Genomic DNA, 16,694 nt, shown 5'->3' on the forward strand with positions numbered 1-16,694 from the left:
TTATTATTCTGTCCCATTACTTTTGGTCCCTTAACAAGTGGGAGGCACCTATGCAAAGTGTTGTAATTCCTACACCGTTCACCTGAGTTGGATGTAAATATCCTCAAATTAAAGCTGACAGTGTGCAGGTAAAGCACATCTTGTTCCTTTCATTTCAAATCCATTGTGGTGTATAGAGCCAAAAATGTTAGAATTGTGTCCATGTCCCAATATTTATGGACCTGACTGTATGTGTGTGTGTATGTATGTATATATATATATATAATGTTTGAGGGTTATATTTCATTTTCTAGCAATAAATACTGATTTCAACTTGTGAACAAAAAGTGGCATAAAATGCCAGGTTTCCAGGGGATAGTTTCTCCAAAGTTGGACCTACCAGGACAGCTGCATTATGGACACGGTCTGTGGGTTGTATTGTATCAGTTCATCACCTGTGCAGATTTCATTACCTGTTATGTACAATCCCTGGCTGATAGCTTTGATGTCTTCTAGGTTAGCATCTTCAAGTGTCTCCCAGATTGTAAACCTCTTCCTAGACGGAGATGTTTCTGTCCTCACCGAAAACGATTTCACCTCCAAATTCCATCCATTTCAGGTAATTTTAGTTCTTCTGTATAGGAGTAATATTATGTTGAGATATATTGTTCTGAAATTGTTTGACAATTTTTAGACGCAGCTATTAACAGGTTGGTGAACCTCTGCCCGAGATCCTTTTTCCAACTCCGAGATCCTTTTTCCAACTCCGAGATCCTTTTTCCAACTCCGAGATCCTTTTTCCAACTCCGAGATCCTTTTTCCAACTCCGGGATTCTGTATTTTTTTTTCTCTGACATGTTGCTGTTCTGTCTTTCACTTTCAATGTTATAGGTTGCACTGAGTAAATACAGCCGGATAAAACACAAACTGTGTCTGTCTTCATTTCAGGCTGCAAAATGTGATTATTTTAGAGGGGAAGGGGATTGTTTTCTATGCCCGCTGTAAGTCCACCATGTTAATACAAATCTTCCTTCATGTGATTGCAGACAGATGTCCCTACAGCCCCCCAGAGCCGACTAGTCGCACTGCTGATGGCCTTTGTGTGTTCCTTACCCAGAAATGTAAGTTTTATTGGCGATGTCGGTATTTGTGGTATAGATTGCAGACATGGTGGGGGGCGATCAGGTTGTCACTTCTAACACAACTTGCAGGAAATGAAATAAAATGGTGTGAAAGGTCAATTTCAAACACATTAAAATAACACATTTACTGCAATATTTTTTTCCTTAACCACTTCCCGTCCGGCTGTTGTATATAAACGGCCGGACGGTGGCAGTGAAGGGTCAGGTGGCTGTTTATAAACGTCCTCCGCGCACCCTGCTTGTGCGCAGCACCCCGATCTGGTGCCTGCTGTGTCCTCCGGACACAGTGGAACACCGATCGTTGTACGGGACCTCTGTGTGAGGTCTTGATCATGTGATCACGGATTGGCCAATCCGTGATCACATGAAGAGTAGCAAGCAAGATGGCTGAAAGGCTGTAAAAGCAATCATTTCTCCTTCTCTCTGGCTGCATTCTTGCAGCCATTGAGAACTACTGTGTGAGCTGTGATTGGTCACAGCTTGTCACATGGTACAAGGCTGTTGTGAATAGCCCTGTACCATGTGATCTCTGTGATCATTCACAGATTTCACACGTAGTAAGTAATGATGTCAGAAGTGACATCTTGCTTACTACTCTGCATGTGATCACTGATTGGCCAATCAGTGATCACATGATCGGGACTTCACACAGAGGTCCCGTACAAAGATCGGTGTTCCACTGTGTCCTGAGGACACAGCGGGCACCGGATCGCGGTGCTGCGCGCTCCCAGGGAGCGCGCACAAGAAGGGGGCAGGGAGGCCGTTGATATACAACAGCCGGACGGGAGGTGGTTACAGTAACGCAGCTCCGTATCCCAAAAAATGGCCTGGTCATTAAATGACAATTGCACAGTCATGCAACAAATGAAAGTTACGTCCTTATTTTTCCCCCACTAATGGAGATTTCTTTTGGTGGTATTTCATCGCCTCTGTGCTTTTTATTTTTTTGTGCTATGAAAAAAAAAGGCAATTTTGAGGGAAAAAACCCCCCAATATTTTGGACTTTTTGCTACTAAACACGTCCAGTAAAAAAAATTTTAAAAATCAAATTTAGTGATAAGTTTCAGCCAAAATGTATTCTGTTCCGTCTCTTCACTAAAAAAAAAAAAATCCGAATCCGTGTAAATTAATTGGTTTACGTGAAAGTTATAGCGCCTACAAATGGCGGTATAGATACTGGGATTTTAGATTTTTTTTCTACTAGTAATGGTCGTGATCAGCGATTTATAGTGGGACTGCGGCGGACATTCTGACACTGGGGAGGGGGGTGGGGAAAACTGACTTGGTGTCACTGGCATCCCCAGTGACACCAATACAGTGATCGGTGCTAAAAAAAAAAAAAAAAAGCAATGGCACTGGGCAGGAAGGGGTTAATATGAGGGGCGATCAAAGGATTAACTATGTACTGGGAGTGTTTTACTGGGGGGGGTGCTTCACTGTAATCACACTGCTCTGGATGGCTGTGCTGTGCAGTGTGCCCGAGCTGACAGGGAGGAGGACTGTTAGTAAGCAAAACAGTCTTCCTCCCCGTCAGAGATGCTCGGTAATCAAGTGCCGTTGGGTAAATACCGGCCAGGTCCCAGTGATTGACAGCCGTGGCTGCGAACGGCAGCATGGGTAGATCGCGTGCACCCCTACCCGGAAATGCGAAATCACTTATATATATGTGATTTTGCACACCCGTGCCACCCTGTAGCAGTATTTCTGCTATAGGGAGGTCAGGAAGTGGTTAATAGCAAAAAGTGAAAAAACTGCACAGGTGAGCAAATCCCACCGAAAGACGTAAATTTGATTTGGGTGCAGTGTTGCATGACCGCGCAATGGTCAGTTTAAAGTAACGCAGCGCCGTATCGCAAAAAACGGCGTGGTCAGGAAGGGGGGCGGCATCCTCTGGAGGGGGAGGGGTTAACCATGCATAGCTTCGATCTCCCATGCCGATGGTTTATGGAAGCGTTGGTCTAATGACGTATTTTGTTCACAGGTGGAGATCCCTCATCTGAGCCGCCTGTTGCAGCATTTGCTGTCTCTGAGCCTGTGCGGCTCCAGTCTGTTTGCTTACTCCTCCTCTGCCAAGTGCTTTGCTGGTTTGATCAACAAATGTCCCTCCGGTGAGTGTGTGAGTCCTTCCTGCGCTGGAAGCCAAAGGCCAAGATTTCTATCACTTTAAAACGGGCGAAACTGGACCAAAACAAACCATTTCCGTGACATCCTGAGCTGCTCTGGGGGTTCCAACATGCAGTCGATGTATCGGGTACACGCAGTAGGCGGTGTCGTGTTCCGCAGCAGTACACAGACTTCATGGCTGCTGCTGGAGCTGAGCGCTTCTCCGCCATTCAGGGAAGCCTTGTATTTTTATCGATGAATACAAGGCTTCCTGTGATTGGCTAAGGTGGAGATCAGAATGTCATCCACCCACCTTTCCATTTTCAGGCAGTTAGAGGATTGATAAAAATACAAGGTTTCCTCTGAATGGAGGAGAAGCACTCAACCCGGCAGCAAGCCGGAAGTCGCCCGTACTGCTACCAGAACGCAGCGCTGCGTACTATATCCGCTCTCCCCGGGCCCCGCGTTCACTCTATCGGCTCTCCCCGGGCCCCGCGTTCACTCTATCGGCTCTCCCCGGGCCCCGCGTTCACTCTATCGGCTCTCCCCGGGCCCCGCGTTCACTCTATCGGCTCTCCCCGGGCCCCGCGTTCACTCTATCGGCTCTCCCCGGGCCCCGCGTTCACTCTATCGGCTCTCCCCGGGCCCCGCGTTCACTCTATCGGCTCTCCCCGGGCCCCGCGTTCACTCTATCGGCTCTCCCCGGGCCCCGCGTTCACTCTATCGGCTCTCCCCGGGCCCCGCGTTCACTGTATCGGCTCTCCCCGGGCCCCGCGTTCACTGTATCGGCTCTCCCCGGCGGGCCCCGCGTTCACTGTATCGGCTCTCCCCGGCGGGCCCCGCGTTCACTGTATCGGCTCTCCCCGGCGGGCCCCGCGTTCACTGTATCGGCTCTCCCCGGCGGGCCCCGCGTTCACTGTATCGGCTCTCCCAGGCGGGCCCCGCGTTCACTGTATCGGCTCTCCCAGGCGGGCCCCGCGTTCACTGTATCGGCTCTCCCCGGCGGGCCCCGCGTTCACTGTATCGGCTCTCCCCGGCGGGCCCCGCGTTCACTGTATCGGCTCTCCCCGGCGGGCCCCGCGTTCACTGTATCGGCTCTCCCCGGCGGGCCCCGCGTTCACTGTATCGGCTCTCCCCACCCCCTGCAGGGATCGCTCCTGGACGCACACGGTCGCCGTGGACAGCAGTGAATACCTGTGGCCGCCGATGACCTGTCATTATAGTGAACAGGCTGACTTGGTGTCTCTTATTGATTTAATGACTCCTGTGATACTGATAACATTTGTGCCTCTTGTGTGTCTCCCTCCTCACAGGGGACCTTCTGGACGATGTTCTGCAGAGCGCATCCTGTAAAATCGAGCTTGGCCTGGCGGATGAACACGCGAGGACTCAGGCTATGACGCTTCTCGTCTGGGTAAAAACCGCAAGACATCGTACAAAGACACACTTGCGTGACTTCAGAATCGTGCGATATTCAGTGCAACTTGACATGACTTTGAATGAGTGCGACTTTGGCGGATTGCGCTGTACAAAGTCGCATGTATATCATTCAGGTACGACTTTCATGGGACTTTGCAGGGTTTACTTTGAAGTCTGTGGCCCTCAAGTCGCATGAAAGTCAGTTAGGTCAGGAACTACTTTCAATGGTACTCAATGAGAAACATGGGGTGTGACTTGTCACGTGACTTTGGACTCCAAAGTTGCAAGACAAGTCGCACGACAAGTGTGAAAGGGCTCTTAGGCTCCGTTCACACTGCTGCAACTTGGCATCTGATTTAGGAGACCCTGAAGTCGGTCGATTTATGAGACCCTCAAGTCGGTCGATTTATGAGACCCTCAAGTCGGTCGATTTATGAGACCCTCAAGTCGGTCGATTTATGAGACCCTCAAGTCGGTCGATTTATGAGACCCTCAAGTCGTACGATTTATGAGACCCTCAAGTCGGTCGATTTATGAGACCCTCAAGTCGGTCGATTTATGAGACCCTCAAGTCGTGACCGCTCTGAGAGAAGTGACGCTCATGGAGTGAGATTGTGATATGAAGATGGTGTGAAAGTTCAGCAGACCTTCAAGACTTGAGTGTCGGTGTGGGAATGTAATGTAGAGATGCGATAATAGCGACATGCAGGAATATATGTGACGATGGCTGTTGTGACTCTTACAGGTGACTAAAGCGCTGATCCTGCGGTACCACCCCCTGAACGGGCAGCTGACCAAAAAGGTGAATGATTCCTGAATTCTCACAACAATTGTGCTTTATGGCATTCTGCAAACCAGCCCTCCCCCCGATAACATGGTGGTCTACACTGAAGTGGGCGGGACTTTTCATTGCTGGCTTTGGTGGTGCAAATTCTAAATTTGGGTTTTGTCTGTAAATTCTGTGATGTAATTAAAGTGATTGTAAATGCTGATTTATATAGCAAACCTGTTATACTTTCCTGATCTGTAGTGGTTTTAAACAGAGCAGCCACGAACCTCCTCCTCTCGGGTCCCCCACTGGGGCTCCTGGCTCCTTCTCCTCTCAGGTCCCCCTATGGGGCTTCTGGTTCCTTCCCCTCTCGGGTCCCCTGCCGGGGCCTCTGGCTTCTCCTCTCAGGTCCCCCTGCCGGGGCCTCTGGCTTCTCTCAGGTCCCCCCGCCGGGGCCTCTGGCTCCTCCTCCTGTCGGGTCCCCCGCCGGGGCCTCTGGCTCCTCCTCCTGTCGGGTCCCCCGCCGGGGCCTCTGGCTCCTCCTCCTGTCGGGTCCCCCGCCGGGGCCTCTGGCTCCTCCTCCTGTCGGGTCCCCCGCCGGGGCCTCTGGCTCCTCCTCCTGTCGGGTCCCCCGCCGGGGCCTCTGGCTCCTCCTCCTGTCGGGTCCCCCCACCGGGGCCTCTGGCTCCTCCTCCTGTCGGGTCCCCCCACCGGGGCCTCTGGCTCCTCCTCCTGTCGGGTCCCCCCACCGGGGCCTCTGGCTCCTCCTCCTGTCGGGTCCCCCCACCGGGGCCTCTGGCTCCTCCTCCTCCTCTCGGGTCCCCCCGCCGGGGCCTCTGGCTCCTCCTTCTCCTCTCGGGTCCCCCCGCCGGGGCCTCTGGCTCCTCCTTCTCCTCTCGGGTCCCCCCGCCGGGGCCTCTGGCTCCTCCTCTCGGGTCCCCCCGCCGGGGCCTCTGGCTCCTCCTCTCGGGTCCCCCCGCCGGGGCCTCTGGCTCCTCCTCTCGGGTCCCCCCGCCGGGGCCTCTGGCTCCTCCTCTCGGGTCCCCCCGCCGGGGCCTCTGGCTCCTCCTCTCGGGTCCCCCTGCCGGGGCCTCTGGCTCCTCCTCTCGGGTCCCCCTGCCGGGGCCTCTGGCTCCTCCTCTCGGGTCCCCCCGCCGGGGCCTCTGGCTCCTCCTCCTCCTCTCGGGTCCCCCCGCCGGGGCCTCTGGCTCCTCCTCCTCCTCTCGGGTCCCCCCGCCGGGGCCTCTGGCTCCTCCTCCTCCTCTCGGGTCCCCCCGCCGGGGCCTCTGGCTCCTCCTCCTCCTCTCGGGTCCCCCCGCCGGGGCCTCTGGCTCCTCCTCCTCCTCTCGGGTCCCCCCGCCGGGGCCTCTGGCTCCTCCTCCTCCTCTCGGGTCCCCCCGCCGGGGCCTCTGGCTCCTCCTCCTCCTCTCGGGTCCCCCCGCCGGGGCCTCTGGCTCCTCCTCCTCCTCTCGGGTCCCCCCGCCGGGGCCTCTGGCTCCTCCTCCTCCTCTCGGGTCCCCCCGCCGGGGCCTCTGGCTCCTCCTCCTCTCGGTGTACCACAGTAGGAAGCCACTTTCTATGGTGGCACACCTGCGGGTTAGAAACCAAGCCGCTCTGTCTGCGCCCATTGACACAGACAGTGCGGCTCGGCCCCACTCCCTTGTCATAGGATTTGATTAACAATAGCAGTGGCCAATAGCTTCCACTGCTATCATCTGCCCTGTGAGATGGGAGAGAGCTGGGACATCGCTGGATTAGATAGGTGTCAGGTAAGTATAAGGGAAGGGGGGGTGGGGGGCAGCTTCACACTGTACCTTCATGGCCCCCCCCCCCATACTGTACCTTCATGGCCCCCCCCCCCAGTACTGTGCTCTCCTGCCTCCCCCCCCCCCCCACAGTACTGTACCCTCCTAACCACTTTCCTGTACCCTCCTGACCTCCCCCCTCCCATACTGTACCCACGTGCCCCATCCCCCTGTACTGTCCCCGCCTCCTGTCCCCAACTCCCCCGTACTATACCCTTCTGCCCCCTCTGTACCGCGCCCTCCCGCCCCCCTCTGTACCGCTCCCTCCCGCCCCCCTCTGTACCGCTCCCTCCCGCCCCCCCTCTGTACCGCGACCACCCGCCCCCCCTCTGTACCGCGCCCTCCCGCCCCCCGTACCATGCCCTTCCGCCCCCCCTCTGTACCGTGCCCTCCTAACCACTGTACCGTGCCCTCCCACCCCCCGTACCGTGCCCTTCCGTTCCTTCTGTACCGTGCCCTCCTGCCCCTTCCTGTACCGTGCCCTTTTAACCACTGTACCGCGGCCTCCCGCCCCCCCCTCTGTACCGCGCCCCCCCCCTCTGTACCGCGCCCTGCCGCCCCCCTTCTGTACTATATCCTCTTGTTTCCCTCCAATGAAAATATTGTTTCCAAGACTACCGCCTGCAAATGTACAAATCGAATGTGAAGGTACATTGCCATCGAAGACTCTGAATTGTCTCCTCTCAGATGATTGGCTTGCTGTGTGACGGGGATCTGGGGCCGCTGGCCGCTGACATGTTCTCTCTTCTGGTCTCGGAATCTCCGGATATCCTGAACAAGGCGTGCCACGCCGATATCCGGATCATGTTCCGCCAGAGGTTCTTCACAGAGAATGTTCCCAAACTGGTGGAAGGATTTAACTCCACTAACGAAGGTGACGTGTATTTACCCCCCCCCAAATAGTCTGCTAGAGGCACGAACTGTACGACTTACTGCTGTACTCACCTTTATTTCTTCCCCTACGTAGATAACAAACCAAATTACCTGAAAGCATTATCTCATGTGCTGAACTGCCTGCCGAAGCAGGTTCTCCTGACAGAGCTGCCGTCGGTAAGTGGAGACCGCGTGGTTCCTAGTGATGTGTGTGGGACCGGCCGTACAGTCTAAAGAGCACCTGTACACAGGCAAATGTGGCCATAAACCCTTCCATATACCCAGTGAAGGTGATACACAAAGAGGAAACAAATCCTTCTACATAAGTTGTACCTGTTTACCTGAAGCCTTCTCTTCTTTACATCCATTCATATTGCAGAATGTATACAGCTTGTCTGAGAACTCAGAAAAAAGGGGGCGGGGAGCAGAAATTACACACTGCGAAGCTCAAAGAGGAGTGTTCGGAGAGCTGATTGGAGGGAAGAGACACAGTCCCCTTCACACAGCTCACAGGAAAAGAGCTGAGGCTGTCAATCACAGGCTGTGTGCTGGAGTTCTCTCCCCTGTCACCATTTTCTCTTGGTGTCAGGAAAACTTGTCAGAAGTGACTCACACAGATAGCAGAGGAAGGAGGCAGCAGACAGAAATGACACTTAAAGCGGGGTTCCACTCACCCTGTCAAAAAATAACTCCGCAGCTACAAAAACTAGCTGCTGACTTTTAAAAAACAGCCACTTACCTGTCCCTCAGTCCCGCGGTGTGTCCCCCGCAGCCCGTTTCAGCAGCCATCCTGAATTCCTGGAGGCCGGCATCTTCAGTGTGGGCACCCGGGTGTCACAGCTTGTGGCTTCACAGCCGGGTACCCACTGCACATGTGCGAGAAGAGCTGCACTTCATGAATGGTCCTGTAGTCTTCTGGGACCTGTCACGTGTCTCAAAAGACTACAAGTAGGGAGGAGACCTTCTGTTTCCGATCAGCTCGTGCATACTGCTTTGCATGGCTGTGCACAACACAGCCATGCAAAGCAGTGTGATTACAGTGAAGCACACGGACAGAGTGATTACTTGCTGGCACCCAGTGATTGAGGAGCATTACTGACAGAGGGAGAGAACTCTATGTAAACAATACAGATCTCTCCCCTGTCAGCTCCAGCACACTGCTTTGTATGCATAGCAGTGTGCTCACAGTGGAAAGCACCAACACAGCACACAGTTAACCCTTTGATTGCCCCTCACATTGACCCCTTCCTGCCCAGTGCCATTAGTATAGTGTCAGTGCTTTTTATTAGCACTGATCACTGTATTGGTGTCATTGGGGATGTCAGTGACACCAAGTCAGTCCCCCCCCCCCCGTGTCAGAATGCCCGCCACAGTCCCGCTATAAGTCGCTGATCGCCGCCATTACTAGTATAAATTAAATTTTTTTAAAAATCCCATTATCTATACTGCCTGACCACCTATAGCTCATACATTGACAGCCGCCGACATGCACTGTGATAGGATTCCTGTAGTCACGTCTGTTCCTCTCGTCACGTCTGGATCTCTTCATGTCTTCCTATGTAGCTGCTCTCTCTGCTGCTGGAGGCCCTGTCCTGCTCTGACCGCATTGTTCAGCTGTCCACACTGACCTGCCTGGAGCCCCTTCTGTTGGATGCTGCGGATATCCTGAAAATTTACATCGATACCCTCATCAGAAAGCTCCTCAGCCTGACCTGTAGTCCTAGCATGGTATGTACAGAGCCTGACCTGTAGTCCTAGCGTGGTATGTACAGAGCCTGACATGTAGTCCTAGCATGGTATGTACAGAGCCTGACATGTAGTCCTAGCCGTGGTATGTACAGAGCCTGACATGTAGTCCTAGCGTGGTATATACAGAGCCTGGCCTGTAGTCCTAGCGTGGTATGTACAGAGCCTGGCCTGTAGTCCTAGCGTGGTATGTACAGAGCCTGGCCTGTAGTCCTAGCGTGGTATGTACAGAGCCTGACATGTAGTCCTAGCGTGGTATGTACAGAGCCTGACCTGTAGTCCTAGCATGGTATGTACAGAGCCTGACCTGTAGTCCTAGCGTGGTATGTACAGAGCCTGACATGTAGTTCTAGCGTGGTATGTACAGAGCCTGGCCTGTAGTCCTAGCAAGGTATGTACAGAGCCTGGCCTGTAGTCCTAGCGTGGTATGTACAGAGCCTGACCTGTAGTCCTAGCGTGGTATGTACAGAACCTCGCCTGTAGTCCTAGCGTGGTATTTACATTACCTCGCCTGTAGTCCTAGCGTGGTATGTACAGAACCTGGCCTGTAGTCCTAGCGTGGTATGTACAGAACCTGGCCTGTAGTCCTAGCGTGGTATGTACAGAACCTGGCCTGTAGTCCTAGCGTGGTATGTACAGAACCTGGCCTGTAGTCCTAGCGTGGTATGTACAGAACCTGACCTGTAGTCCTAGCGTGGTATGTACAGAACCTGACCTGTAGTCCTAGCGTGGTATGTACAGAGCCTGACCTGTAGTCCTAGCGTGGTATGTACAGAACCTCGCCTGTAGTCCTAGCGTGGTATGTACAGAACCTGGCCTGTAGTCCTAGCGTGGTATTTACATTACCTCGCCTGTAGTCCTAGCGTGGTATGTACAGAACCTGGCCTGTAGTCCTAGCGTGGTATGTACAGAACCTGGCCTGTAGTCCTAGCGTGGTATGTACAGAACCTGGCCTGTAGTCCTAGCGTGGTATGTACAGAACCTGGCCTGTAGTCCTAGCGTGGTATGTACAGAACCTGACCTGTAGTCCTAGCGTGGTATGTACAGAACCTGACCTGTAGTCCTAGCGTGGTATGTACAGAGCCTGACCTGTAGTCCTAGCGTGGTATGTACAGAACCTCGCCTGTAGTCCTAGCGTGGTATGTACAGAACTTGACCTGTAGTCCTAGCGTGGTATGTACAGAGCCTGACCTGTAGTCCTAGCGTGGTATGTACAGAGCCTGACCTGTAGTCCTAGCCGTGGTATGTACAGAGCTTGGCCTGTGTGGATTTCCGGCTGGGTCCATGTTACCACTACATCCCAGTTGACATGAATGGGACTGCCAGCACAGGGATGCATGGACACGTGTGCACCCCACGCAGACAAGACACAGCCCGCACACGGATGTACACCCTTGTGAATGAGGCCTTAGATTTGAAAGTAAAAATACATTTGTTAATCATTGAAATGTCTTTATTTTGGTGCTTTTCTTTGTTTCATCTTCACTTCTCTGATGGTTTCCAGGCGGTTCGGATTTCAGCTCTGAAGTGTACGCTGGCCCTCACGAAGCTGCCATTGCCTATGGTAAGATCCCATCCCCCGCCCCATGGTAAGATCCCATCCCCCGCCCCATGGTAAGATCCCATCCCCCGCCCCATGGTAAGATCCCATCCCCCGCCCCATAAATAATTCTCTGATTTACAGTATTTAGAAGGAATGCAGATAAAGATCTTGTCATGTCCGGTATCTTGTCATGTCCGGTATCTTGTCATGTCCGGTATCTTGTCATGTCCGGTATCTTGTCATGTCCGGTATCTTGTCATGTCCGGTATCTTGTCATGTCCGGTATCTTGTCATGTCCGGTATCTTGTCATGTCCGGTATCTTGTCATGTCTGATATCTTGTCATGTCCGGTATTTGCAGCTCCTGCCTTACAAGCAGCAAGTTATCCGTGCCTTAGCAAAACCTCTGGATGACAAGAAGAGATTGGTGAGGAAGGAGGCCGTGGAGGCTCGCTGTCAGTGGTAAGGCCACGTAATGCCACTTGGATCAGCCCAATATGTCGGCTTCACAGCCGTGATTTAAGTGTGCTTATAACCACCTTCCGCCCGCCCTATAGTCCAATGACGGGCGCAAGGCGGTTCTCTCGTTCTGATAGGACGTCATATGACGTCCTACCACTCTCACTGCGCATGCGCGGCTCTGGGAGCCCACATCGCGGCGATCGCCGGTGCGCTGTGTCCCTTGGACACAGCGGATCACAGAGCCGAAGATGTCGGCTCGGTCATGTGATCAGCTGTGTCCAATCACAGCTGATCACATGTAAACACGGAAATGCCGGTTATTGGTATTTCTCTCCTCTCGAGCTGTCACGCTGACAGAGGAGAGGAGCGGAGAGCCGGTTATCAGCTTTCTGCGGAGGGGACATGAGCACTGATGATCAGTGTGCCCTGATGATCAGTGTGGCCCCAGAAGTGCCACCTGTCAGTGCTCATCAGTGCCACATGCCAGTGCCCATCAGTGCCATATCAATGCCACATATCAGTGCCCATCTGAGCTGCCTTTCAATGTCACCCATCAGTGCCAGTCAGTGCCACCTATCAATGCCAATCAGTGCCGCCAGTCAGTTCCAGTCAGTGCCGCCTAACAGTGCCAGTCAGTGCTGTCTATCAGTGCCCGTCTGAGCTGCCTTTCAGTGTCACCCATCAGTGCCACCTATCAGTGCTGCCAATGAGTGCCAGTCAGTGCCGCCTATCAGTGTCATGTATCAGTGCTGCCTTTTCAGTGCCCATCAGTGATGCCTGTCAATGCCCATCAGTGCAACCTACCAGTGCCCATCACTGCAGCCTCATTAGCGCACATCAGTGATCTCCTTAATTTTATTTACAAAATTGTATAACAAAAACTAAAACGTGTTTTTTTTTTTTTTTTTTCCCAAAATTTTCAGTGGTTTTTGGTTTGTTTAAGAAAAAATAAAAAACCCCGAGGTGATTAAATACCACTGAAATAAAGCTCTATCTGTCTCAAAAAAATTATAAAAATTTCATATGGGTACAGTGTTGCATGACCGCGCAATTGTCATTCAAAGTGTGATAGCACTGAAAGCTGGAAATTGCCCTAGGCAGGAAGGGGGTAGAAGTGCCCTGTAAGTAGGAAGGGGGTAGAAGTGCCCGGGCAGGCAGGAAGGGGGTAGAAGTGCCCTGTAGGCAGGAAGGGGGTAGAAGTGCCCGGCAGGCAGGAAGGGGGTAGAAGTGCCCGGCAGGCAGGAAGGGGGTAGAAGTGCCCTGTAGGCAGGAAGGGGGTAGAAGTGCCCTGTAGGCAGGAAGGGGGTAGAAGTGCCCTGTGGGCAGGAAGGGGGTAGAAGTGCCCGGTGGGCAGGAAGGGGGTAGAAGTGCCCTGTAGGCAGGAAGGGGGTAGAAGTGCCCGGTGGGCAGGAAGGGGGTAGAAGTGCCCGGAGGGCAGGAAGGGGGTAGAAGTGCCCTGTAGGCAGGAAGAGAGTAGAAGTGCCCTGTAGGCAGGAAGGGGGTAGAAGTGCCCGGTAGGCAGGAAGGGGGTAGAAGTGCCCTGTAGGCAGGAAGGGGGTAGAAGTGCCCGGGGGGCAGGAAGGGGGTAGAAGTGCCCGGGGGGCAGGAAGGGGGTAGAAGTGCCCGGTAGGCAGGAAGGGGGTAGAAGTGCCCGGTAGGCAGGAAGGGGGTAGAAGTGCCCGGTAGGCAGGAAGGGGGTAGAAGTGCCCTGTGGGCAGGAAGGGGGTAGAAGTGCCCTGTGGGCAGGAAGGGGGTAGAAGTGCCCTGTAAGTAGGAAGGGGGTAGAAGTGCCCGGCAGGCAGGAAGGGGGTAGAAGTGCCCTGTAGGCAGGAAGGGGGTAGAAGTGCCCTGTAAGCAGGAAGGGGGTAGAAGTGCCCTGTAAGCAGGAAGGGGGTAGAAGTGCCCGGCAGGCAGGAAGGGGGTAGAAGTGCCCTGTAGGCAGGAAGGGGGTAGAAGTGCCCTGTAGGCAGGAAGGGGGTAGAAGTGCCCGGTGGGCAGGAAGGGGGTAGAAGTGCCCTGTAGGCAGGAAGGGGGTAGAAGTGCCCGGTGGGCAGGAAGGGGGTAGAAGTGCCCGGTGGGCAGGAAGGGGGTAGAAGTGCCCGGAGGGCAGGAAGGGGGTAGAAGTGCCCTGTAGGCAGGAAGAGAGTAGAAGTGCCCTGTAGGCAGGAAGGGGGTAGAAGTGCCCGGTAGGCAGGAAGGGGGTAGACGTGCCCTGTAGGCAGGAAGGGGGTAGAAGTGCCCGGGGGGCAGGAAGGGGGTAGAAGTGCCCGGGGGGCAGGAAGGGGGTAGAAGTGCCCGGTAGGCAGGAAGGGGGTAGAAGTGCCCGGTAGGCAGGAAGGGGGTAGAAGTGCCCGGTGGGCAGGAAGGGGGTAGAAGTGCCCGGTGGGCAGGAAGGGGGTAGAAGTGCCCTGTGGGCAGGAAGGGGGGTAGAAGTGCCCGGTAGGCAGGAAGGGGATAGAAGTGCCCGGTAGGCAGGAAGGGGGTAGAAGTGCCCTGTAGGCAGGAAGGGGGTAGAAGTGCCCTGTAGGCAGGAAGGGGGTAGAAGTGCCCGGTAGGCAGGAAGGGGGTAGAAGTGCCCGGTAGGCAGGAAGGGGGTAGAAGTGCCCGGTAGGCGAGGGGTTAAACACGTCTAGTAAAACAAAAATGTAAAAAAATCTAATTTTGTTATAAATTTAGGCCAAAATGTCTCCTGCTCCGTGTCTTTGCTAAGAATAATCCCAATACGTGTAAATTAATTGGTTTACATGAAACTTATATCGTCTACAAATGGCGGTATAGATACTAGGATTTTTTTTTTCTATTTTTACTAGTAATGGCGGCGATCAGCGACTTATAGTGGGACTGCGGCGGGCATTCTGACACTGGGGGGGGAACTGACTTTGTGTCACTGCTGATCCCCCGCTCGGTAGTGACCCTCGGCTCTGCTGATCCCCCGCTCGGTAGTGACCCTCGGCTCTGCTGATCCCCCGCTCGGTAGTGACCCTCGGCTCTGCTGATCCCCCGCTCGGTAGTGACCCTCGGCTCTGCTGATCCCCCGCTCGGTAGTGACCCTCGGCTCTGCTGATCCCCCGCTCGGTAGTGACCCTCGGCTCTGCTGATCCCCCCGCTCGGTAGTGACCCTCGGCTCTGCTGATCCCCCGCTCGGTAGTGACCCTCGGCTCTGCTGATCCCCCGCTCGGTAGTGACCCTCGGCTCTGCTGATCCCCCGCTCGGTAGTGACCCTCGGCTCTGCTGATCCCCCGCTCGGTAGTGACCCTCGGCTCTGCTGATCCCCCGCTCGGTAGTGACCCTCGGCTCTGCTGATCCCCCGCTCGGTAGTGACCCTCGGCTCTGCTGATCCCCCGCTCGGTAGTGACCCTCGGCTCTGCTGATCCCCCGCTCGGTAGTGACCCTCGGCTCTGCTGATCCCCCGCTCGGTAGTGACCCTCGGCTCTGCTGATCCCCCGCTCGGTAGTGACCCTCGGCTCTGCTGATCCCCCGCTCGGTAGTGACCCTCGGCTCTGCTGATCCCCCGCTCGGTAGTGACCCTCGGCTCTGCTGATCCCCCGCTCGGTAGTGACCCTCGGCTCTGCTGATCCCCCGCTCGGTAGTGACCCTCGGCTCTGCTGATCCCCCGCTCGGTAGTGACCCTCGGCTCTGCTGATCCCCCGCTCGGTAGTAACCCTCGGCTCTGCTGATCCCCCGCTCGGTAGTACTTTGCTTGGCATTCAGAGCGCTTTAAAACGGCGTCTCCAATACCACATTTCAAAGCAAGTGTAAGGTTAGGGTCACATCTCCGCGTTTTGCGCGGGCACGGAAAGGTTTCTTCACAAAAACTCTCCCTCAAGAGTTGGTTGTGGCCAGCTCAGTGGATTGCTGTAGGAAAGTCCTGGATCCTTTCTTGGATACACAGAATATAACTGGATATAACATTTATAGGGAAAGGTGATCCAGGGAATATCCGATTGCCTCTCGGGGGATCAGGAAGGAATGTTTCCCTGTAGGAGCAAATTGGATCGTGCTTTGCTGGGATTTTTTGCCTTCCTCTGGATCCACTGTGGGTGTAGGATTATAATTTTTTTTTTTTTTTTCTATGGTTGAACTGGATGGACTTTTGTCTTTTTTCAGCCAGACTAACTATGTAATGGGAACAAGACGTCAATGCAGGGCCGTGGATAAAGGGGGTGCCACCAGTCCTCCTGTACGGGGCCAGCTGAGTTTTTTTGCCTTCCTCTGGATCAACTGGGGGTGTAGGATTAAGACTTTTTTTTTTTTTTTTTTTTATGGTTGAACTGGATGGACTTTTGTCTTTTTTCAGCCAGACTAACTATGTAAGACGAACCCATGGTCTGTACTGTATGTACCGTTCTGGAAAGCGACTTTTCAAGTGAAATGACAAATTATATTTTTTTTTTTCTTGAAGGTTCCTGATTGGAAGCCCTGGAAGCTGAGGACACACCCGGGACGTATCTAACTTTGCACGGAGACAATCTAACCAGGATGCCACTAACCTACTGACCTGTCCAACCACCATGACTTCGGTGCCATCTTGTTTAGCATCTCATACGATAAGGAACCGCGTCCCTTCCCCCCGCATTCCATCTTTTCATGTCGCCATTCGAGTACTAGGCTGCGTCCGCCACCCCCGAGCTGGCTGCGTCCTTTGCACTTCAATGATATTAGCACAAGTTTACAGTAGGAGGAAACCTGGCATGTGTAGGAGGAGAATCTAGTCTACTAAATCTATATATAATGTATATTGTATAGTTCTATGAGTGCCAGCCTTGTGGTTCACTCTTCGGAGGAGACCACGAGGACCTGTGTGTTTGGCTGAATGTCACTTCTTTCAGGTCACAGATCTGGACATGGAGGAAC

At 54.0% G+C, this 16,694-nt stretch overlaps 1 protein-coding gene across 1 annotated transcript in view; it reads left to right on the forward strand.

Moving 5' to 3' along the window:
* MMS19 (MMS19 cytosolic iron-sulfur assembly component) overlaps positions 1-16,576 on the forward strand; it is an 86,275-nt gene extending 69,699 nt beyond the window's left edge. Inside the window, exons 21-31 of the mRNA XM_089664199.1 lie at positions 496-598; positions 1,026-1,100; positions 3,103-3,229; positions 4,538-4,638; positions 5,389-5,445; positions 7,905-8,091; positions 8,185-8,267; positions 9,654-9,818; positions 11,341-11,400; positions 11,740-11,840; positions 16,243-16,576. Of these exons, the coding sequence (XP_089520325.1) occupies positions 496-598; positions 1,026-1,100; positions 3,103-3,229; positions 4,538-4,638; positions 5,389-5,445; positions 7,905-8,091; positions 8,185-8,267; positions 9,654-9,818; positions 11,341-11,400; positions 11,740-11,840; positions 16,243-16,270 (1,087 nt within the window). The 3' untranslated portion in view covers positions 16,271-16,576. The remainder of the gene's footprint in view (positions 1-495; positions 599-1,025; positions 1,101-3,102; positions 3,230-4,537; positions 4,639-5,388; positions 5,446-7,904; positions 8,092-8,184; positions 8,268-9,653; positions 9,819-11,340; positions 11,401-11,739; positions 11,841-16,242) is intronic.
* Positions 16,577-16,694: the final 118 nt, after the last annotated feature.

This window comes from Staurois parvus, unplaced genomic scaffold, assembly GCF_062004578.1.
Source record: "Staurois parvus isolate SC_StPar_1 unplaced genomic scaffold, SC_StPar_1.0 ptg001853l, whole genome shotgun sequence".
Classification (NCBI taxonomy): Eukaryota; Metazoa; Chordata; class Amphibia; order Anura; family Ranidae; genus Staurois; species Staurois parvus.